The following is a 24,287-nucleotide window of genomic DNA, read 5'->3' on the forward strand; positions in this document are numbered from 1 at the left end:
AAAAGTGGGCATATAGATCTGTCTTGTAAAACGAGGGTACAATTATCTAGATGGTTATGATGTTATTTACTTGAAAGGACGTCTGTGTACCCTGCCAGGTAACATGTACCTGTGGTTGAGAACCACTGGTATAAACAATGGGGACATGAGAGTGTAAGGAAATAAGGTAACACTTCGTGGGGAATTATACACAGGGATAGTAATTCATTACACGTAGTGATTTGTACCCTGATAAGAAAGTGTTTTTGGCCATGGGAACAATAAGGAGAAACCGTGGCTTGCTTCATGGCAAACAGAAAGACAAACTTCTAGTTTGAAGTTGTCATATGCAACATTTTAATTAGTATTCCAAAGAGTCACCTGGAATCTAGTTTAGCTATAAAAGAATGTAAAAAGTAATTTTCATGTGCTAACATCTGAAAATCCCCCTACCAATTTTGTGGTAGTATTGGCACAAAATCGCAGAACAGACCTTATCAGAGGCACTGTCGTGCCTCGTGGTTGAAATAAATTTGGACAAATATTAATTAAGTTCTTTTTCTTTGATACCTGTGTGCTGTGGTGGTGTAAACAGTTCTGGATAGGACACAATTTTGGATAAAATGTATGCAAGCAAGAAAAGAAAACTCCACTGCAGTTCCCAGGCAGAGGGAAAAATTTACTTAATTTTTTCATGTACTTCCTGAAAATAATCCCAAGCAGAACAGTTGGGTTTTTTTTCCCTGTGGGTCTGTTTGTTTACTTTTCCTATAAGGAGGAAGAATGGCCTTTGTGGTTAAAAGTACGGGCGGGAGGTAGAGGGCTTGTGTTCCTAGTTTGGCTCTGCATAGACACTATCCTTGCTATGCTGGAGAAATCAATCTGTTTGTAATTTTTCTTGAGGGAGGGCGCAGCTTTGTCATTATCCGGGTTGTAAAAGGTTGTAAAATTTTCTTTAAATCTTATCTGGCTTAATGCGAAAGCATTGTATGTTTTAATTTAAAAATATTCAGTGCATGTTAATGCCAACCTTATTTTGTAGAAGTGGTGGATTACAACCATAGTGACATGTCCTAAGTTAAGAGACATCTGTAAGGGGAAATTTTATTGAGTGAATCTCGTAGGTAGAGTAGGGTTATATACTAGTTAGTCTAAATATTATACTAGAAATCGATCTGTATCTTACTATGGGGAAGCCATCATTCCACGCATTTACATATTGGACAGATGCCGGTCTCGATGAGCATTTGTCAGCTTTAGCTCTCGCTGGGTTATGCATTAGTTTTGAATTTTTCCTACACATTGGCACTGAGGTACTGAAATGAGAGATGCAATCTGTGAAATGAGACATGTAAATGAAGTTTTATGGCTTTGTTTGTTAAAAACACACTATTCGGCATGAAATCGTAAGAGTCGGCCCAGTACAATTGCCGGACTAATTAGCCCATGAGTGTACTAAAACTCTCCACCGGTAGGGAACCAACAATCAGTTTTCTTGATTCAGAGCAACAAGTCCGTGTGTTTCTTTGCGCATAATAGAGCGTGAGGTGGGAAATACAGATTTAGAAACTTTTGATTTAGAGACATACTACTATAATTTGGCTGCCATCAGTGGAAATAGTTGGGTAACAGTGCAGGAGATATGCTATTGTACAAATAGATTTATTTTTTAAATCTCTCAGGTAAACATCACTGAGTGGATTAGCCTCATAATGGGCACTTCTTCTGCTGAGATGGAAAATCAATGATCCGAATAAAGCAGTATTGTCACTTCATTTGGAGGAAACCTAGCAAATTCTAGGTTTTATATGCCTTAACACTTTGTTAAAAAAGGTAGATTAAGCATAAATGGTGATGTGTATGTGTTTGTAATGAAAGTTTACTTACACACAAATTTTAAAGATGTATATGTGTCCTTAAGTCTGAGACCACAATCTTTGTTAAATTCATCTGTAGTCTTGCATGATTCTTTTTTAATTGGCGTAAAAAATAAATGCTTGCAGGATTTTTTGTCTACAAATAGCTAGAAAGGACTTAAATTTTGGAATGAGTACATGCTGGTGGATATCAGGATTTTAATGGAGAGCCTTTGACTGCTTTTCTGGCCTATTAAAATGGAATTGGATTGGGAGAAAATAACTTGAAAAACAAATGTCTGCTTCTGTAAATAGAATTGAAATATGGGGTCTAATGTGGTAATAGATTTCCACATAATTGAAAGAAATATTGTTACACCTCTAGCTGATATAATGCTGTCCTTGAGAGCCCAAAAAAAATCTTTCTGCCATTATAGGTGAAACAGCATTAATATCCGAAACTAGTTTTTGAATCTGCCGGAGTGCGCAGCCCCTGCCGCCTGGGAGCACTGGCTTATTGGCATTGTAATCAGAAATTTGTGTTAATATTACGGTCGTGTTGTATCGAGGTATGAGGTGTATTCTTCTGACATGGAAATACATCACAAAATTATTTCAAGCTACTTATCCCAGTAATTACTTAATTTTGTAGCTAAAGATGGATGTAAAGATTTTGGCTATAGGTTTTCATTATTGAATGAAAATATTCCTTGTATTTTTTTTTAATAGTCCTGGCTACTTTTCTAGTAATGTTCAGTGGTTTTGGAGGGAGTCTAGCATGGACATCATAGAACGTGAGGATTCCTGATCAGATAATTGTGGTAGAAGGTAAAGGCAAGCACTAAATCTCTGACATCCTCTGTTTGAAAGAGGTTTATTTTCAAATAAGTGAAAATGAAAACTGAGAAATCAGTAAATAACTCGGCAGTTACCCAAGAGAAAACATGAGTTGTTTGGGCTTAGGTCTGGTCTAACACTTGCGTTTAAACCGTATTAGCAGTGATAAACAGATTTAAAACGCTGCACCTGTCCATGACGAGGCCCTTTATATCGATAAAAAGGCTCTTTAAACCGGTTTCTGTACTCCTCCCCGACGAGAGGAGTAGCGCTGAATCGGTATTGTACCATATCGGATAGGGTTAGTGTTGGCCGCAAATCGACGGTTTTGACCGCCGGGAGGTAATTCCCACAGTGCACCATTTGTGACTGCTCTGGACAGCAAATCCGAAATCAGATGCACTGGCCAGGTAACAGGAAAAGAACCGCAACTTTTGAATTCAATTTTCCTGTGTCCAGTGTGGAGCTCTGATCAAACACGGGTGGCGATGCAGTCCCAAAATCCAAAAAGCGCTCCAGCATGGACTGTATGGAGAAATACGGATCTGATCCGCTGTATGGGGAGACAGAATGTTCGATCAAGCTCTCCGTGTACAGAAGACGAAATTAAAAAGCATTTGGAAATAATCTCACGGCTATGATAGACCAGAGACTACTGCACAGTGCTGTGTCGACAAGCGTAACAGAAAGCCCAAAGAATCAAATGGACGCTCATGAAGGGAGGGAAGGGGGGACTGAGACGTCCAGCTATCACAGTCCCCGCAGTCCTCCAAAAAGCATTTGCATTCTTGGGCTGAGCGCCCAATGCCTGTGAGGCGTTCAAACACATTGTCCGGGTGTTCAGGGTATATGTCGTCAATTTACCGCCACTCCCACTCCCCCCTGATATTCTAGGAGCAAGTTTCTTAGAATAATAAACTCCTATCCTTGATAACTGTCACCAAAGTCCCAATTTACTACTTCTGGTGTAAAGACTGGAGTGGAAGTGATCCATACAAGTTAATTCTGGTCTCTCTATACCTCCCGGAGTCCAAAACCGTCGATTTGCGGCCACACTAACCCTAATCCGATATGGTAATACCGATTTCAGCGCTACTCCTCTCGTCGGGGAGGAGTACAGAAACCGGTTTAAAGAGCCCTTTATATCGATATAAAGGGCCTCGTATGGACAGGTGCAGCGTTAAATCTGTTTATCACTGCTAAAATCGGTTTTAAACGCATAGTGTAGACCAGACCTAAGCCACAAACAACTCATGTTTTCTCTTGGGGTAACTGCAGTTATTTACTGATTTCTCAGTTTTCATTTTCACTTATTTGAAAATAAACCCTCTTTTCAAACAGAGATGTCAGAGATTTAGTGCTTGCTTACCTTCTACATCAATATTCTGATCAGGAATCTCCAGTTCTATGATGTCCATGCTAGACTCCCTCCAAGAACCACTGAACATACTAGAAAAGTAGCCAGACTATTAAAAAAAAATACAAGGAATCATTTCATTCAAATAATGAAAACCTATAGCCAAAATTCTTAATCATCTTTAGCTACAAAATTAAGTAAATTATAGGATAAGTAAGCTGAAATAATTGTGATGTATTTCCATGTCAAGAAGAACTACACCTCTACCTCGATACAACACGACCGAATATAACACAAATTCTGATACAATGCAATAAAGCAGTGCTCCAAGGCGGCAGGGCTGCGCACTCCGGCAGATCAAAACTAGTTCGATATAATGCTGTTTCACCTATAATGCAGAAAGATTTTTTGGCTCTCAAGGACAGCATTATATCAAGCTAGAGGTGTAACAATATTTCTTTCAATTATGTGGAAATATTTACAAACATTGACCCATATTTCAATTCTATTTACAGAAGCAGACATTTGTTTTTCAAGTTATTTTCTCCCAATCAATTCAATTTTAAATAGGCAGAAAAGCAGTCAAAGGCTATCCATTATAAATCATGATATCCACAGCATGTACTCATGTCCAAAATTTAAGTCCTTCTAGCTATTTGTAGACAAAAAATCCTGCAAGCATTGATTTTTTTAAGCCAATTAAAAAAGAATGCATGCAAGACATACAGATGATTTACAAGATTGTGGTCTCAGACTAAGGACACATATACATCTTAAAATTTGTGTGTAAGTAAATTCATACAAACACATACACATACACCATTTATGTTAATATACCTTTTTTAACAAAGTGTAAGGCATATAAAACTAGAATTTGCTAGGTTTCCATCCAAATGAAGTGACAAATACTGCTTTATTAGGATTCATGATTTTCCATCTCAGCAGAAGAAGTGCCCATTATGAGATGCTATCACTCAGTGATGTTTACCTGAGAGATTAAAAAAATAAATCTATTTGTACAATAGCATATCTCCTGCACTGTTACCCAATATTTCCACTGATGGCAGCAAATTATAGTATATGTCTCTAAAATCAAAAGTTTCTAAATCTGTATTTCCCCACCTCACGCTCTATTTATGCGCAAAGAAACACACGACTGTTGCTCTGTAATCAAGAAACTGGATTGTTGGTTCCCTACCGGTGGAGAGTTTAGTACACTCATGGGCTATATCCCAATGTACTGGGCTGACTCTTAGATTTCATGGAGAATAGTGTGTTTTAACAAACAAAGCCAAAAAACTTCATTTACATGTCTCATTCACAGTTGCATCTCTCATTCAGTACCTCAGTGCCATGTAGTGGGAAAAATTCACAAACTAATGCATAACCCAGGAGAGCTAAAGCTGACAGATGCTCATCGAGACACAGAAGCAATCTGTCCAATATGTAAATGTGGAATGATGGCTTCACCAATAGTAAGATTACAGATATACTGTATAATATTGAGAAAATAGTTTAACCCTACTGACTCGAGATTCAACTCAACAAAATTTCCCCTTACATGATGTCTCTTAACTTAAGAGACATGGTCAATATGGTGTAAAATCCACCACTTTCTCAAAAAAGTTTGGAATTTAACATGCACTGAATATTTTAAATTAAACATTAAATGCTTTCGCATTAAGCCAGATCAAGATTTTAAAAGAAATTTTACAACCTTTTACAAGATAATGACAAAGCTGTATCGGAAAAATAAAGACAGATTGATTTCTCCAGCATAGCACAGGAAGTCTATGGCAGAGCCAAAACTAGAACACAAGTCTAACTCCCGCCCGTACTTTAACCACAAAGCCATTCTTCCTTTCTGGAAAGTAAACAACAGACCCACAGGGAAAAAAAAACTGTTCTGCTTGGGATTATTTTAGGAAGTACATGAAAAAAATTAAGTAAATTTTTCACCTCTGACTGGGAACTGCAGTGAGTTTATTCTTTCTGCTTGCATACATTTTATCCAAAAATGTGTCTCCTATAGAACTGTTTACACCACAGCACACAGATATAAAGAAAAAGAACCTTAAATTAATATTTGTCCAAATTTATTTCAACCACTGAGGCACGACAGTGCCTCTGATTAAAGTCTGTCTGCTGATTTTGTGCAATACTACCACAAAAAATTGGTAGGGGGATTTTCAGATGTAGCACATGAAATTACTTTTAATTCTTTAAAAGCTAACTAGATTCCAGGTGACTCATTTGAATACTAATTAAAATGTTGCATATGACAACTTCAAACTAGAAGTTTGTCTTTCATAGTTTTTGCCATGAAGCAGCCACGGTTTCTCCTATTGTTTCCCCATGGCAAAAACACTGTTCTTATCAGTACAAATCACTACGTGTATGAATACTATCCCTTGATAGTATAATTCCCACTGAAGTGTACCTTATTTTCCTTAACTTCTCATGTCCCCATTGTTTATACCAGTGGTTCTCAACCACAGGTACATGTACCCTGGAGGGTACACAGACGTCTTTCAAGTGGATACATCAACCCATCTAGATAATTGTCTGGTTTTACAAGTTACATAAAATGCACTAGTGAAATCAGTACAAACTAAAATTTCATATGGACAATGACTTGTTTATACTGCTCGCTATACTACATACTGAAATGTAAACACAATATGTATATTCCAATTGATTTATTTTACAATTTATGGTAAAAATGAGAAAGTCAGCAATTTTTCAGGAACAGTGTGCTGTGACACTTTTGTATATTTGTGTCTGATTTTGTAAGCTGAGGTGAAACTTGGGGATATGCAGGACATATCAGACTCCTGAAAGGGGTACAGTAGTCTGGAAAGTTTGAGAGCCATTGGTTCACACTATGGGTCTTGGATAGTTTCTGAATATGAAACTCAAAATTAAATTGGAAAACAAAATAATGGAAACAGCAGTAGCTTTTAATCAGAGCTGCTGTAGATTTGGGTGTGTGTTTTTTGTTGTTTTAAATGCTCAACATTCTCAATTTTAAATCCAAGAAACTGGAACAGAACATAATCACAGTTCACACCAACAGCGCATCATATGAAATGCATTCATCTGATTACATCAAACCCTATCTAGAACTCCATGTGGTCAAGATCTGTTTGGCAGAGATCTGGATATTACCCTGTTATACAAATGTATCAGTCAACAACAGCTTGAAGCCTTGTCTTTTGTAGAATCACAAGGGAAAAAGCATCAGGTATAATGGTGTCAACCCAACAGTAATCTCTGGGAGAATTATTTGATAAGTGGTGGTTCTAGAATGAAGCAATAGTGGGCTGGAGTTTGAATGCAACACAAGGCTCAATGATACCTCAGTCCAGAGGTACAAGTTGCTTTCAGTTCACTGAAGTCTGAACTTCAAATTAAGTTGGAGATGGGGCTTTAGCACAAAAGAGATCTGCTCCCGTCAGCCAGAGGAATCCTACTCAGACTCACCACTGAGGTATTTGTCTGAGAACCAGGTTAGTTGCTGATGCACATGCACTGAAAGACAACTCCATTCTAAGTAAACTGGCATCCAAGTTAAATAGTGAGCTCTTTGGCACATGCACCTTATATTTACAATTCAGTCACTCTAAGAAATTATGTGAATAAGAACTGTATCTTCTGTATTTATTACTTTTAAATATGTTTGTTTTATAAATTTCTGGGGCTATGCAGTCTTGTAAAAAAAATGTTGTCGTTTAAAAGCATGTTGTTAGCCTGAACAGAGGACATGCGGAACAAGGTGGGGAGCCTGCCGCCACCCACACACCCAGCACCAGTGGGGGTCCTGGGCCACGCACCACCACCCGCGCCCCCTCCCCCCCAGCACCCGGGCTGCCGTCCCCTAGGACCCACAGCATACCCCCCCAAGTTTTAGTCAGGGGTATTTAGTAAAAGTCATGGACACATCAAGGCCTGTGCATTTTCGTTTACTGACCGCAACCTTTACTAAAAACATAGCCTTACTCATAAATAAGGTACATAAAATTTTTTGGCTGGTTTAGAACAGTCGACCTGTCGTGCACATTATACTCCTTCCTTGCTTGAGATCTTGAGAAGGAAAGCTTAAAAACCAACAATCTCAAAGCAGAAGGACCACTGGTGATAAGCATAACTGCTACTTTAGAAACAGAAACCTACAGTATCAGCATCCTTTGCATAAATAGATAATGAATGTAAAAGCAGTTACGTCCTTCATCTTTTTGAAACCAGAGGTCTTTAGACTAGTACAGAAAGGAAAGAGACAAATGTTTGAAGTCCAGCATTCTTCACAAGCCCTGTTCTTTGCAGCAAAAGCTTTCCTACATGCATTTCTCACACAGTGCTGTAAGCAATGTACTACTGACTCTTTGCAAGTCTATCCAAGTTGAGGGATGGAAAAAGATGTTCACATTTTGCTTTTACTCATAATACTTAGTTTTATGCATGCAAGTTATTTACTATCATTGCAGAGGACTAGCCATTAATTGTTCTTTCTAGCTGAAAAAATTAGCAGGCATATTACAGTATTTCATTAATTATGCGCACACCTCCCATACAAGACTACAAATCTTTAAAAAGTTTACACAAGGATGAGAGGGCTGGATCAGTGATTGGGAACTGAGCTATTGTCAAGAGCATCTGAAGCACAAGATAGGGTGCTTTATATTTTTCCATAGAAACAAACAAAAAAATTAGCAACTGAAAAGGAGGGGGTGGAGGGAAGGAAAAATGAAGAAAAAAACAGATCTATACTTGAAATTCACAGAATATTGTTTATTTTACCAAAATGAGTTTCTACTGCAAAAAAGAAAAGCTACCTACCTGACACAAATATATCTTGTGCAAGTTCCACTCCTCTCCCAGAGCACAGATCTTAATATCACTATTTTCACCATTCAAAAATAGAGTCTGATAAATATACTTGGATGTACTCTTTAGTTTTTTCCTGGATAAAAAAACAACCCAAAGACATAAACAAGCTGTGGAATTCTGCCACAAAGAAAGTGAAAATATCTGTCAAGCACTTGATTGTTTACGGCGCCACCGCAGAAGCTGGCTACAAGATTTTCTTCTCTTCCCTTAGTCATTAGACAGTTATAGACCATTTCCCCCCATGTGTTGCGGACAGAGCTCATGTGACTTATGTTTACTTTCTTTTTTTCACTTAAGTAGTTATCAGGATGTTCCCAGAGCGAGTAGGACAGCTAAAAGAAGTCCCAAAGCCCACACCTGCCCCTGCACTTAAAGACATCCTGCCAATTTTCACTGGGCTAGAATCCCTTTTTCCAGAATTAGTTTCCTCTCCATCCAGCTCAGACAACCCCCAACTCCCCACATTTCATCTCCAATAACCCTTTCACCCTCCCCAGTCACCCTCCAAATCCCTCCCTCCACCCCTGCCCTTAGGGCCCCATAAATATACCTCCCTGACACAAACCAGATCCACCCTGCTCCAGACACCCCCCCCCACCGCTAACCATAACTCCACCAAATCCCTCTATCCCCCCCAGCCAAATCCCCCCGCCATCCAGAACCTCCCCAAGACCCCCGCCAGCCAGCCAGGCCCCCCATCCCCCACTACCTGCGGGGGGTGTTGAGCAGCCGCTCCTCGCGCTCGCCGTCCCCGTCGCTGTCGCTCTCGCCCGGGCCCTCGGACCCGCACCGCTTCCTCTTCCCTCCGCGGCTGCCCCGGTCCCCGTCCGCCCCCTCCCCGCGAGGGGGCGCCACCCGCCGCCTCAGCACCCGGCTGCTCAGCGAGCCCATGGCGGCTGGGCCGCCGCTTCCTCATGGGGCCGCCCGGAGCGGAGCCCCCAGGAAAAGGGGGGGGGGCGGGGAATTAGCGACGCCCAGCCGCTTCCATTGTCACCGCCACAGAGGCCGAGGCCACGGCGCATGCGCTGAACAGGACAGTCTGCGCATGCGCTAGGAAAGTCGCCCTACGGCGCATGCACCTACGAAATTCCACCGGGGGAGGGGGAAGCGGAGGGAATTAGCGCATGCGCCTTGTGTTCTTTTGTGAGGATAAGCGCGATCTTGGCAGCAGTAGGGTGAGATGCTGCAAAGCTGCTCGTATTGACCGGAATGGCTTCTGCTTTGCACTTATTTCAAAAGGCTTCCCCGCTCTCTTGCTGGCTGCGCCTATGGATAAAAGCTCTGCCCCGCACTGAGTGCAGCGTTTGTTTCTGAGCTGTCCCATTGCAAGGCATTGCCTCTGCTGATTTGTGTGGGGTTGTTCCTGCTATAAGAGGCCCCAGCCTTGGCTTCAGCTGGGGTTGCAATAACTAGCCCACAGGGAGTCAGCCCACTGTGGGGGGTGTTTATGGCATGTACTGAATCACCATGGATGTGCCTGCCCATATTTAAACCCACTCCCACCCCAGGGGAGGACCCAGGTGTCAAAAGAGTTCTGGGGGCAACAAATAATAATACAGGGATAGGCATGAAGTGGTAGGATCAAAAAAAGAGAACCTGAGGGGGTACCAAGTAGAGAACCCTGAACAGCACCTACTGCTCCATGAAGGGGTCTGTGGAGCAAGTAAACCTAGTGGAACTCCGCCTGGATATGTGACTTAAGGGAGAATCAGAAATGGGCCCCACAGTTACAGAGTGCCTTCCCATCTAGCATCCTCCTTCTGGCATAGTAGATGGCCACTTTAGCCAGTGCCAACCAAGAGGAGGTTGATGAGGCAGTGTCAGCTCATCGAGGTTGCAAGAGTTAGCCTAGGGGGGAGTTGTGTATCCCTCGGTAGAATTTATCTCTGCCCACCAATCCTATAGTGACTTTGCAGGCTGTTACTTTTATCACTGAATTAAGCAAAGGGCACAAGTTGAGTGGTAGAGCAGATAATGTTTATGGAGACTGTCTTCTAAAAGGAAGAAGTGTAGGAGGAGGGAGTGCAATGGGATGAGTGTAGTTGCCTGATATTTCAGGCTTCTGAAAGCACCATTGTGTGGCTGCTCAATTGCATCAGCTTTTAACAGTGCAAAGGGGAGAAATAGGAATGGAGAAGCAACCCTATCCCCCTTTAAAAAACAAACCTCCAAGTGCATGTGGGAAAGGATTGGCAGAGTTGTAATTGGCAAAGGTGACCATTAGTGTAGGTGTAGAATAGAATACATCTGACCTCTCCTGAAAGATTTTGTTCTTGCCTTCAACTACCAATACCCATCAAAACACCATTTGTTTCTTAAAAGTGAAATGTGTCTGTTTACATTTTAATACCCCTAACTCTTGTAAGATTGCAGGAGAGGGGGGAAAATCTTTTTGTAAAACAAGTGCTTGTCATCATGGTGAGTGACTAGGGTCAGCAGAAAACGATAAATTATTTGAGTAATAAGGGGGTGTCTGTGATGCGCCAGGTGTTTTATAAACAAGAAGAAAGGCACAGTCCCTGTTCTGAGGAGCTTATGCTGAGGATGATTTAGTTGGTGTGGTCCTGCTTTGAGCCGGGGGTTGGACTAGATGATGTCCTGAGGTCTCTTCCAATTCTGATCTTCTATGAAAAGGTGGGGGAAATGAGAACTTAAAGGTGAAGTGGCCAAGGTGCTGACTGGTCACAAATGTTAGTAATTTGCTTGAGACACTTTGACTAACCCTCTTTCCAGTCATACTTTTAACTATTAGCTAACTTCTTGTGGGTATCATCCTCAAAAAGGTCTTTTGAGGGATCTGACTGTGATGAAAGCAGGAGTTTATGCACCAACTCAGAAAAGGCAGTTACACCTCTACCTCGACATAACGCTGTCTTCAGGAGCCAAAAAATCTTACCCCATTATAGGTCAAACCATGTCATATCAAATTTGCTTTGATCCACCAGAATGTGCAGCCCCCCCCTCCCCCGAGCGCTGCTTTACCGGGTTATATCCAAATTCATGTTATCAGGTAGCGTTATATTGAGGTAGAGGTGTATTTACCCATAGAGATCTGCAAAACTAACTCATCCTTCAAAGTCCTCCATAAAATTCTTTGGTATGAGACCTACAAAAAAATAGACTACAGCTTGCCTGAGACCATACCAACATTGTCTCTGTTTCCTTGTACGCCCCCAAGCCCTATTTGTCCATACCTATCTGTTGTTTGTTTTATACTTAAAGTGTACGCTCTGTGGAGGCAGGGACTGTCTTTTTTCTCTGTTTGTACAGTGAGGTCCTGATCTGTGACTAGGGCTCCTATGTGCTAACAAAATAACAATAGTTGTAAGGAGTGGCATGGAAGAAAGTTGGAAGATGGTTGGAGGAGATAAAAGGGGCTGTGCAGTGGGTATCAGTGGCACGTGGCAGACTTAGGACTGATCTACACTCAAAAGTTACATCAGCAAGCAAAAATCCACACCGCTGAGAAATGTAGTTATGCCGACCTAACCCTTGCTGTAGACAGCAGTAGGTTGACAGAAGAATTCTTCCATCAACCTAGCTACCACCTCTCAGCCATGAGAGAACCCCTCCTGTTACTATCTACACTGAAGTACTACAGCTGCTCTGGTAGTGTAGCATGTTAAGTGGAGACACAGCCTTAGACAAAAGAAGCTACCATTTATGCAAAGTCTTAAAAACAAGGACAAAAGAGCTTGAACTTGCTGTAGCTTAGAAGGAATGATGTATTGGAGTTGTATTGTCTATTCTGCTGCTTCCCCTACAGTGGGGATCCCATTTTCACAAATGGGGGGACCAAGGGCCAAAACTATTGCTGAAACACAGGATCTTCCTGTGGGAGCCTTGACTTTAGTTGATCTGAGGGGACTTGTAGGCAGGTCTCCCTTCCACCCTTATTTTGCCAGAAGGATAAACCCCATTTCTCCCCTCTCCTGGTAATGTGAGGGAATCTCCCAACTGATCATTGGAGACTTCCTCTTCCCAAGAACCCTCTGCTGGGTTTTGCTGTGGTGGGGGCAGTCCTGGCTGCACTTTGGAGAGGCAGCTGATGGGAAGTTGTGGGAGGGGCAAGTAAACACAAGCTTAGCTAAACCAGGGCAATGCACCTATGCAATTTCATCTCATTCAGAGAAGACACCTTTTGGAATTCAAAGTAAAGAAATGATTGGTTTATTACATTGAAAAAGTGAGCACGGGCCAGAGAGCCATTTTTATGGTAGAGCCAGAGGGCAGGTGTGAACCTGCTGTAGCAATAAGGCTGAGTGGTTTCTTCTTACTGAGCAGCAGATTGTTGTAGTGCTTAGACTTACTGCCAACAACCCTCCTGCGAAGAAGGAAACATAAAAGACAACAGAACACAGAGGCAAAGTGACTTGTCCGAGGCCAGAGAGAAGTTCCAGTTTTGCACCTGGCCAAGTCAATGGAAGCAAAGCGAGTGGGAAAGTTGGGTTTACAACACCGTCGATCCTGCCTTCTATTTCCATGCTCAGCCCACACTGCTTCCTTCCGAAAACTATTACTGCACCGCTCAAGCTATGACTGTTCTACAAAAAGTATTTTGAGTTTGTTGGTTTTTAAAACACCAGGACAACTAATGCTCATGAGCTAGCCCTGTCCTACTATAAAATAGTAGAGATAAGACACTACTTTTGACCATGACGTAGATGAGATTAGCACTATACCTCTGCCCAAGTGTGGCCTCCCTTTATTTAACTCACACTAAGGCTATGTCTACACTACAGCTATGTCAGCATAACTCATGTCTCAAGGGCGTGAATAAACCACCACCCCGAGCGACATAAGTTATATCAACAAAGCGGGCTAAGGTTCTCCCACCAGCATAGCTTCTGCTGCTCACAGAGGTGGGTTTTTTATGCCAATGGGAGAGCTCTCTGCCATCAGCATAGAGTATCTTTACCAGACGTGCTGCAGAACATAGCCATGCCGTGCAGTGCTGTACATATAGATGTGGCCTAAGAGCCAAGTGCCTGATCTCCATAAGGAATTTACTATAGGACAGGGAAAGCTAAGGTGAATTTGTTATTCCGCTGTAAAACACACAGAATGTGGATGAGGTTTCTGAACAGAATGGCTTCTTTCAACCAGCTCACTCTAGAAAAGCCATTAAGTGCAAGGCCTTGTCTATGCACAAAAGTTGTACTGCTTTTACTATACTGTGTAGTTAAAGGCGCATAACTTGGTGGATGGAGTTACTGTCCGGAAAGGGAAATAAGCTATTCCAGCACAAAGCACCTTTATACTATTATAACTGCATCCACAGTAGAGGACATACCAGTGTAACTATATTAATTAAAGTCACACCCTTAACCAACATTTATATTAATACAAAATGTGTGTGTGGTAGACTAGGCCGAAGGCTACTGGAGTTTCTAATTTGCTGCTTGTGAATTATATCCTGCTCCTATCTTCTGATCTACATACACAAATAGCCATAGTGATGAGGAATGTTGATAGTTTGCTTCTAACAAAGGTCACGTTTCGATCTAGACATGCCTTGCATTTTAGACTAATGGTTTTCTTTATGTTGGAATACAGTCAGAGAAATAAAGCTTGTTTTCTGTACTTTTCCCACATCGACAGTGTTAATATTTTTCTGTGCAGAGTCTTATACATTCTGTGCCTAAGCCCACCTCAGATGGTCAGTAAGTTCAATGACAGTGGGATGTCACAAGGCTTCTAGGATGATTCATGTAGTGGATAGAGATAGATCAAGTTAGAGTAGCATTAAAGGCTTTGGTTAAACTCTCCCCTCATTTCCACCTATTTTGTAAGGATTGTATGAGTGGGCAGAATCCGGCCCTCTGTTACACCCACACAATTGCACTGTATGGCAACACAGATGTGAGGTTGGTAATGGGAAGCGAATTGCGTGCTCACTTAACAGAGCCTTGCTCAGAGTCTAAGATTGACGGTGGTCATTGCTTCCATTTTTGCAGCAAGATGCTGTTCTCTAGCACAGATAATCGAACTGTAGAATGGAGTCTGGAGACTCCAGAAAGCATCTAGTGCTCCTGTTTCTGCAAACATGGCTTCAAGAAGTCTTTCCAAAGCCTGCTGGGAGAAGTAATTCAGTCAGGCAATTCTAGTAAAGGCATGACTGGCTCTGGTGACACAATTAGTGCACCATTGCATATTCTAAGCAATAAAAGCATATAATAGGAGGCAACTGGCATTGACTAGCCTAAGTCAATTCTAATAGCACTATCTAAAGCTATTTGAAAAAAAGAGAAATCTTGTGATTTATTTCTCCTCCCCTCCAACAACAAGTTGCACATGGTTTAGTCTTCACCACCACAGAGCAAGAGTAAGACTTTCCTATAGTCTCCTGAAGTGTCTCCCTGAAAGAAAAAAGAAAAGAGGGGAAAAAAGGAGAGAGAGAGAGAGAGAGAAAGACATGATTAGATGTGCAACAAGTGTTCTCAGAAAAGGCCGTACAGTATCATTTACACCAGTCCGAGATGATTGTAGGAATTGTCCCCATGAGATTTTGTATTTCTCTGCCAACTTAAGGTTTGATAACATTTAAGGTGCATCTTTCATCACAGAGTACTTGACACACATTGATCATATAAGCCCACCACTAAAATGCAGCCACTATTATCCTGTGCTATGACGTCCCACAACCATTTTAAGACAAAGTTAATACTTTATCCAACTGAAAATGCAAAGTTAATTATAACAAAAATCAACCAAAAAGAATCAAATGAGAAACCGTTACAGTATTAAAATATGAAATCCAACTTATAGGAGTATTTGAGATAAAAAAAACCCTGCCCATTAACCCTTTGAGGAATCCAAGCCAATGTTTCTAAGACACCCAGTTTATAGTTATAGAAGGTCGACAAATAAGTGTTCTCTGACCACAAGATATTGTGAGTTGGATCTGAAGCACAGCGTAGGGTGAGTGCTGAAATCTTGCTTGGATAGCCAGTACAAAGGGGCTGGATGGTTGTTATCTTAGTATTCATCACCAGACCAATCAGTCTGGCATTACTGGAAAACTGTTAAACAATCCTAAAGCAAGTCAGGATTAGAGCTGGGTCAAAATTTTAAATACAAGGCAAAAACGTTTTAAAGTTTGAATTTTGTGGGGTTTGAGATGGACCCAATTTTTCAATCTTTTTGGAAGTTTTCTGGTTTTTTTGCCTTATTGTGTATTTCCCTCTCTTTTCTCCTCCTTCCTTTTCCCTTGTCATAAAGAAAATAAAAAGGCAATTTTTTTTGAATGCCTGGTGAAAAAACAAAAATATATATCAAGAATGGACAATTACATACACTTCCCCCCCAAAAAAGCTGTTCAAGAATAATAGCTTCTTGTCTGAAAAGTGTGGAGCAGTCACTAGTCAGAATAGAGGGACAAAGTGGCTGGTGCTGTGTGCAGCAAGACCGTGGTTTCTAGGAAAGGAAAGCTTACCTGGATGAAGGAGTAGAGAGATTTCCCATACATCCTCTTGAATTCATGCCTGATATCCAACATGTCAATTTCACAGCGCGACACCATCACTCGAATGAGTGTATTGTCATCCGTCCCTAAACCCTAAAGAAAAAAGCCTTGAACAAATATTGTGCATTATGGGTAAATCATTGTTAATGGTCAAGGTTTCATCCACAGTTTCTGGGTACGAAATTAGCCCAAAGCATTTTGCATTGAGTGTGACAGAGTTCCCTATTTTCAGCATATAATGGGGCAACGCCAGTTTTGTCCCTTAACAGAGGAGGAGAGGAGATCCATGATGAATATGAACCTCTTGGGTTGCTGCCCTCTCTCCTCCCCCCCTGCAGTATTAAATCCAGCTGCTATTTATTTTAGCATGCCTCTATATGTAAGGGGGGCAGGGGGACAGAGAGAAACCACATACATACAGAAGCTATTTACCTTCATGGAACCATATAATCTTTCAGCAAAGTACGCATGCTTATTCCTTATGCATTTTACTGTGAAGAGAAAAGAACAAGGGAGATTTTCCAAATCTTTAAGTTTCAAGGCTGCAGTTACTGCTTCAAGCTCCCATCAGATCTGCATGGGATTTTAGTGGCGGATGCAGAGGTCTGTCTGCAGATCCATTTGCAGAATCAAGGCCAAAACATGCACATCCCTGTTAGTCCAAGAAGCTCCAAGGTATCGATTTAGAGACCACTGGACAAGCTGAAAAATACAGCAAGGGCAATGCAAAAGAACGAGCCCCTTCAAATAAACCTAAAGTCTTGTCCATCACAGTATAGCCAATTGTTTAAAGTTTGCAATGCTCTTTGATAAGTGTCAGCACCCTTAGCACCTAGTGGCAAAGGTAAACAATGAGAGGGGAAGCAGTGGAACTTTTGCCATCTTGTTCATAGCCACTTGCTGTATTTGCAATGGTTAAAACAGTGTGACCTGTGCTAAGAATGAAGACAGTTACTGGCCATAAACAAAGCGTGTCCCCTACACCTTGCTTTGTGAAGACAATGGGCAAGAGACACAGCATGGAGGTCTCGCTATGCCAAGGTGAAACAAGCCTAGTACTTTAGATAAAACACTAGTGTCTCCTGCAATGGAGAAAATGATTTTAACTCGAGGGCCACACACTTCGTTGCTTTGAAAAGCAAAGCACTTTGCACGCATCACAGGCTCCTTGCATTTCATCCCTATCCGCTCTCCCATCCCCCTCTATTTCAGGGACTACCTATGGATTTGAAAGTTAACCAAGCTTCAACTCCATGGCTTCTGTGCTCGAGGCTGACAGAAGCAATCCTTTCCCATTCTACACCCCGACAGTCTCTTGTGTAACTAAACAACCCTAAATTTAAAACCGGAATACTCACCCACAGCTAATAAGGCATCTTCAAGGTCTCCTGACATCTCAGATTTAATGCTTTCTGTAATGTCCTTCTTAGCAATCCTTCTGTATTCATCAAAGACTAGAAAAGAACACACACTAATGAAATGTCATTGAGGAAGATTTGTTGGTGCCGTCTACAAAGACTTAACCATCAAGGACCAGTTTGCCAGGTCAAGCAACTGAGTACTTTGTATGCACATTTTGCCTCTCTTTTTTAAGTGGAAAACAATTGCAGTTGTCCTGGAAACCATTCAGTTTATCTTCATTTTAACCATCATCAGTTTTCTAATTGGTCAGTCAACAACTGCTGGTAACAGGGTCATGAATTATTACTTAATGGGGTCAAGTTGCGTTGCTTAACTTTCCCACTTGGTTCAACATTCTGCCACAAGGGAAGCTTTGCCATTTCGCCAGCAGTATTTGCGACCAGCCAGCTCTGCAAGAGCCACTAACAAGATCATTACAGACCCTGGTTTGAGAACCACGGATCCAGCAGAATGGTGCCTGTCTTTCTTTCCTGTAGGGAGAATGTTGGCAGAACAAGGAGTAATGGTCTCAAGTTGCAGTGGGGGAGGATTAGGTTGGATATTAGGAAAAACTTTTTCACTAGGAGGGTGGTGAAGCACTGGAATGGGTTACCTAGGGAAGTGGTAGAATCTCCTTCCTTAGAGGTTTTTAAGGTCAGGCTTGACAAAGCCCTGGCTGGGATGATTTCGTTAGTGTTGGTCCTGCTTTGAGCAAGGGGTTGGACTAGATGACCTTCTGAGGTCCCTTCCAACCCTGATATTCTAGGAGCAAGTTTCTTAGAATAATAAACTCCTATCCTTGATAACTGTCACCAAAGTCCCAATTTACTACTTCTGGTGTAAAGACTGGAGTGGAAGTGATCCATACAAGTTAATTCTGGTCTCTCTAGAATTCCTTTTAGGCTCACGAGAATAGGTTCCTGTATTAAAATACTCTGAAGTAGATACATAAGACCAGACTCCAGAGTAGGCATGTGCCTCTGAGAAAGGTCCCTTTCTATTTGCCGAGAGATATACCTAAAAAAGGTGCTTTAAAGAAAAGAAAAGGGAAGAAAGAAAAGAAAAGTATGTAGAAAATTGCTGAGACTTTTACCCTTTAATAAGTGATTTGTGTTTCTTGAACAGAGGATAGTCAGGAATTGTCCCTCATTTGTCCCCCATTTCTTCTCTCCGGCTTCATACAAGCACTAGGAAGAATCAAGCACATGAAATAAAGGTTATCCCAAAGGCTCAAGTAAAGCCAGAGAGCTTGGGTCTTCCAAAAAGATCATTATCCCATTTTACATATGGGGAAACTGAGGTGCAGAAACTTGTTCAAGGTCATCCAGCAGCAGAACCACGACTAGAATCCAGATTTTCTGGGTCCCAAGTCCAGTGCACTACAAACATGCCAGATAAATGGTTGATGACTTTCACTAGCCTTTAAAAAACGATGGATGGAAGGACCAGGGGTTCAGCAATCATCCACAAAGGTGGGGCAGATTTTTCTTAAAGAGTACAAAGAGTTACAGACCTGGGCATCTTGCTGAGCAAGGCCTTCATCCACATAGTTTCCCTGATCCCTGTTTCCCTGCAAAAACACAAGAGGGCTGTGTTAAATTCAGCTTTTCAAAGGGGTTCATGAAAAGAGTCTGGCAAGCTTGTTTGAAACAAGTTACCAAGCATATATAATGAGTATCTATTGGGAAAGCAGGTGCAATTATGTAACAGAGTGTCACAAGAAGGATGGAGGAGAAAGCTCTGAAATATTATTTAATTTATTTTTTATAGGGGCTGAGGACTCGACTCCATCTGATGTCAGTGGGAGACACGGGCCCTAAGAAAGCACATGGTGTGAACACATACACACACACTGATTCCTGCCCCACCCCAGCCCACCCCCTGAGCAGCCTGCCCTTCGGGTCAAACCAACATGATACTCAGATACCAGCTGAAATGCAAGGGGGCATGGAGACAATCCTGAAGGAGATCAGCAGGGGAAGGCTGTGCAGCAGGAGAGGGGGAAGGATGCCTAGGAAGGGGATAAAAAGAACAACTTGCAAAGCAGAGAGCAGGAGAAGGAACCAGATGAGAGGGAGGATTAGTACTAGTATTTAATACAACTCTGTCTGATCTCTTTTACACTGGTGTAACTCCACTGACTTCTATTGTGCTGCTCCTGACCTACGTCAGTGTAAGAGAGGGGCGAATCAGGCATTCACGGTACTGAGTATGGAGAGACCTCTGTAATAAACGTTTGTCTCAAATCTGGACTTAGAGTTCAACATCTGAGTGTTTACTGTGAACCTTCCCCAAGCTTATACCCAGCTTGGATCTATCTCGCTGCCACCAGACAGGAATATAGCGCCTGCCTCGCTCTGGTCCCCCCAGACTTTCCTTGGAGAAACCCCCCAAGACCCAGACCACCTCATCACTAAAACAAGGTGAAGATGGGACTACGCCAACAGGAGAACTTCTCCCATCGCCATAATTAATCTACCTCTGCAAGAGGCAGTAGTTGTGTTGATGGGTGAACCCCTCTCTCACCCCCATTCAACAGAACGCTGTCTACACTGGGGGTTAGATCGGTATAACTGTGTCGCTGAGGGGTGTGATTTTTCCAACATGAGCAATGCAGTTAGACAGCTGTCAGTTTCTTGTGGAGACCTGCCCTTAGAGGATTTGTTCAACAGCAACAAGAACTAGACTGTTTTTCTTAAACTGGACTTACTGTAGCTAGAGACACCAGCACGCGGCGGAACATGGAAGATGTATCTGAGACAATGTCCTTTTCAAGGGTAGTTCCATATTCTAGCAAGAGAGCACAGACATATGCGGAAACTTGCTTTTAACAGAGAGAAAGTACAGCACCTACATACCGTTCATCTTAGAGAAGTCTTCCACATGTCCAGCTGTGACCTAGGTGTCCGGATTATGCGTCTGTCCCTCAATTTCTAAACCTGCCTTCCTAGGAATAGCCCACATTGATCCTGGATCTTATTCTTCTCTCCCTTTGCACCAGTGTAAGCAACTTCAGTGGAGTTGCTCTGGATTTAGGCCAGTGTATATGAAATTAATCAACAGAGTTATACAGTTGTAAGGGAGGAGAAGCCAATCTGGATCATTCTCTCTAAAATAAATCTGAGCCCGTTACACACACAGTTGCACTGGTTTAACTAAAGATGTTTTGTTAATCTGGTGCAAACGTCTGTATGGAGACACTTATCACCTGAACCCTGATTTATAGCTGGTTAGCTACGTAGTGAGGCAGAGTGGCCTTCCTCTGAGCCTGAAACGGAGGGACCACTACAAGCTACCATCTGTAAATACATAGACAAGCTGAAAAAGGAGACAAACTAGTTTAAAACTTCTGTCTATACAGGGATTTGAACCAGTTTAAGTCTATTTTTAAAAGCAGTTTTGACCATTATTATTTGTATTATTGCTGCACTTAGGGGCCCCACTGGCTGGAAAATTTAAATGTTTTTGGGGTCAAGAGGAGGTGGGAATTTCTCTAGCTTCTTCTGCCAATAAATCACTAGGCAGCCTTAGGAAACAGTGATTTAAGCCTTGGTTCAGGAAAGGATCCCTAAACACACATTTTGCTTTAAGTATGTTGTCACCGTTCAGGGCAACCGCACTTGTGTTCCCTCTCCATGTCCACCAAAGGCCCCAACTCTAGGCTCTCCAGTCATCAGCTCTCTAGAGCCAAGATGCAGGTCTCTCTCCCTCCTAACAGGGATTTTTCCAGGCTGCACAGCTCCCTGGCTATGCTGCGAGTTCCCCAGCAAGCCAGACTCCCTGAACAGACCTGCATCTGCACTTAGCTTTCTCCTCAAAGGCTATGAACTGTGGCAACTGCCCACAGTTCTAAGTTACCACACAGCTTTTCCTAAGAAAGTACATTTATTCTTAAGGTGAAAGCTTAAAGACAGTAAGAGTTCCTCTGCACATCCTAAAAATCTTATCAGGTCACCCATCAGTCTTATGGGGCCTCTGTAGGCCAAATTCCTTCCAAGTTCCAATCCTTCCTAGGAAAGATTGGGGCCACCCTTAGATAGAGAGTCCTGTCTATTTGCTGCATCAGAAACAAAGTCGTGAGCAGGGGCGTGCACAAGGGGCGGGGGGCAAACAGGGACATGGAACCCCCGCCCCCAAATAATCATCAGGGGCACAGAATTCCTCCAGCCCCAGGGCCACAGTTGTATGGAGAATGAGCTCCTTCCGGACCCAAAAGGGGTCAAAGTTAAATTTCTGCACATGCCCCTCATCGTGAGTGAGTTTAAATTCACGTTATTTATCCAAAAGTCCTTTCTTTGTTGGTCTCTGGAGAATCCAGTTCGATGCAGTATATGCAAGTGTCTCCAGGTTGTGGTACCTCTCTGGAGGTGTTACAACCCAAGTGAATTTACCTACCACGAAAGCTCACGCTCCAAAACGTTTGTTAGTCTATAAGGTGCCACAGGATTCTCTGCTGCTTTTACAGACCAGACTAACACGGCTACCCCTCTGATACTTGACTACCTACCACTGTTAGTTCCAGGAAGATAGTGGTCATCCTCCCCCATGGAATTGCACACAATCCCTGGCCCACAATGATACATAAACTTAGTACAGTGAGACCTCCCAAAGAGATTACAAGACATTGCCATATCTATTACACATGTGCTTAATCAGTGGAACTTAAGCACATGCCAAAGTGGTTTCCTGGATCTGAGCCATAGTTGGGACCTCTTGCAAGTTTCCCCACTTGTTCTCCCAGGACAGGTTACTCTAAATGCACTAACGTCATAGCATCTCATAATTTATACTACGTACGACGATGGTAGGTCTCGTTAATGCGCTGGATTTCTTCACTGGAACGAGAAGCCAGAATTTCAATCAGGCAGCCCTCATCTGTCCCCGCACCCTAAACGTGGAACAGAGAATCAGGATGAAAGCTGCTTTCAATCTACCAGCAAACAGAGGCACTGTGATGGCAACACAGGACTGAGAATCAACTCTCTTGAGTAATAGTCCAGGATCTGATGAGCACTCCCCCCGTCTGAATAAGTCACTTAATTTCTCTGCCTCCGTTTCACCACTTTTTAAATGGGGATACGTTACAGATTTCATGCAATGAGGTGATATTTGTTTGTAGAGCTGGGTATTTCATGGAAGATATATATTTTTTTTTAAATCTCAAAAAGAAGTCCCATTATGCAACAGGATGAAACTGAGACCTTTTGAGAGTTTTTGCAAAGAAGCAGAGGCATAGATACCCCACTCACCCCAGAACAGCCAGGGGGTTAAGGCACTCACTTTTGAAGTGCGAGACCCACATTCAAGTCCCTGTTATTTATGATTCAGACCAGAAACATCAACCTGGGTCTCTCACATCCCTTGGTCTCTCACATCTCAGGTTATCGACTAGTTTTCTCACCAGACATTTCATCCCGGACCCAAGAAACCTTTTCATCCAAGCAGACCCTTCCCCACAAAAATATTAGGTTTGGACAAGTCCGCATTTTCCAAACAAAAAAAGGTGTTGTTAAAAAGCTCCCATCAGCTTCAGATGTTTGTACTGTGCTTTGAAAATGCAGAGTGTTATATAAATGCTAGGCTTTTGAAGGCCAAAAGTATAACTGGGTTCAAAAACGAACTAGATACATTTCTGGAGGAACGGTCCATCAATGGCTATTAACCAAGATGGTCAGGGATGACCATACTCCGGGCATCCCTAGACCGTTGGCTGCCAGAAGGTGGGCCTGGACGACAGGGGATGGATCACTTGAAATTGCCCTGTTCGGTTCATTCCCTATAAAGCATCTTGCATCAGCTGCTGTCATTTAGACAGGTTACCAAGCTAGACGGACCACTGATCTGATTCAGTGTGGCCATTCTTATGTTCTTATTAGTGCATAGAACGTGTACCTCTTTCAGAGTCAAGCCCGATTTTGCAAATGGGTAGCAGGATAAAGGACTTCTGAATGGCCCTGAGTGTAAAAGTAATTCATATTGCAACTTTTAACAATCTAGCTGTCTTATACCTAACACATCACCATGTTCATTTTCTTATCGCACAGTAGAACAAAATGGAAGAACATAGTCCAGAAAGTGTTTGCAGATTTAATGCACATGTTCAATTCAGCAAAAAGAACGAGGAGCACTTGTAACACCTTTGAGACTAACAAATTTATTTGAGCATAAGCTTTCGTGGGCTAAAACCCTGAATAAAGACTGGGAGTGGATGGGTCATTACACAAACTAAAAACTATTTCCCCATGCTAATTTCCCTACCCCGCCCCCCCCACTGTTACTAACACCTTCTTGTCAACTGTTGGAAATGAGCCATCCTGATTATCACTACAAAAGTGATTTCTCCTCCTGCTGATAATAGCCTACTTTAATTGATTTGTATATTATATATATAATTCCGGTTGGTACCCAACTTTCCAGTAGGGGTCCTTGGGCAAAAGACCCCCTAACGCTTCACCTGCCTACCTCAAATATGAGAGTGACATGAACTAGGAGAGTCATGCCGGCT

General features: G+C 42.2%; 2 protein-coding genes across 6 annotated transcripts in view; both read right to left on the bottom strand.

The window, feature by feature from the left end:
• GMCL1 (germ cell-less 1, spermatogenesis associated) overlaps positions 1-9,938 on the bottom strand; it is a 38,497-nt gene extending 28,559 nt beyond the window's left edge. The window contains exons 1-3 of one of the 4 annotated variants that reach the window (XR_004371626.2): positions 9,626-9,937; positions 8,866-8,989; positions 4,042-4,138 (exon numbers count right to left, since the gene is read on the bottom strand). Coding sequence is in view for 3 of the 4 variants with exons in the window: in XM_032764932.2 (XP_032620823.1) it covers positions 4,042-4,138; positions 8,866-8,989; positions 9,626-9,807 (403 nt within the window). In the remaining variant the exon portion in view is untranslated. Of the gene's footprint in view, positions 1-4,041; positions 4,139-4,866; positions 5,018-8,865; positions 8,990-9,625 lie in introns of those variants that run through there. The other 3 variants (XM_032764932.2, XM_032764950.2, XM_032764940.2) reach the window with 3 other exon arrangements.
• Positions 9,939-13,070: 3,132 nt separating this feature from the next.
• ANXA4 (annexin A4) overlaps positions 13,071-24,287 on the bottom strand; it is a 33,749-nt gene continuing 22,532 nt past the window's right edge. The window contains exons 6-14 of one of the 2 annotated variants that reach the window (XM_075062743.1): positions 22,580-22,670; positions 20,493-20,572; positions 19,296-19,352; positions 18,876-18,969; positions 17,740-17,835; positions 16,814-16,872; positions 16,352-16,474; positions 15,249-15,275; positions 13,071-14,988 (exon numbers count right to left, since the gene is read on the bottom strand). In XM_075062743.1, the coding sequence (XP_074918844.1) occupies positions 14,830-14,988; positions 15,249-15,275; positions 16,352-16,474; positions 16,814-16,872; positions 17,740-17,835; positions 18,876-18,969; positions 19,296-19,352; positions 20,493-20,572; positions 22,580-22,670 (786 nt within the window). In that variant the 3' untranslated portion in view covers positions 13,071-14,829. Of the gene's footprint in view, positions 15,276-16,351; positions 16,475-16,813; positions 16,873-17,739; positions 17,836-18,875; positions 18,970-19,295; positions 19,353-20,492; positions 20,573-22,579; positions 22,671-24,287 lie in introns of both variants that reach the window. The other variant, XM_032764964.2, reaches the window with a different exon arrangement.

Source organism: Chelonoidis abingdonii, chromosome 2, assembly GCF_003597395.2.
Source record: "Chelonoidis abingdonii isolate Lonesome George chromosome 2, CheloAbing_2.0, whole genome shotgun sequence".
In the NCBI taxonomy this organism is placed as follows: Eukaryota; Metazoa; Chordata; order Testudines; family Testudinidae; genus Chelonoidis; species Chelonoidis abingdonii.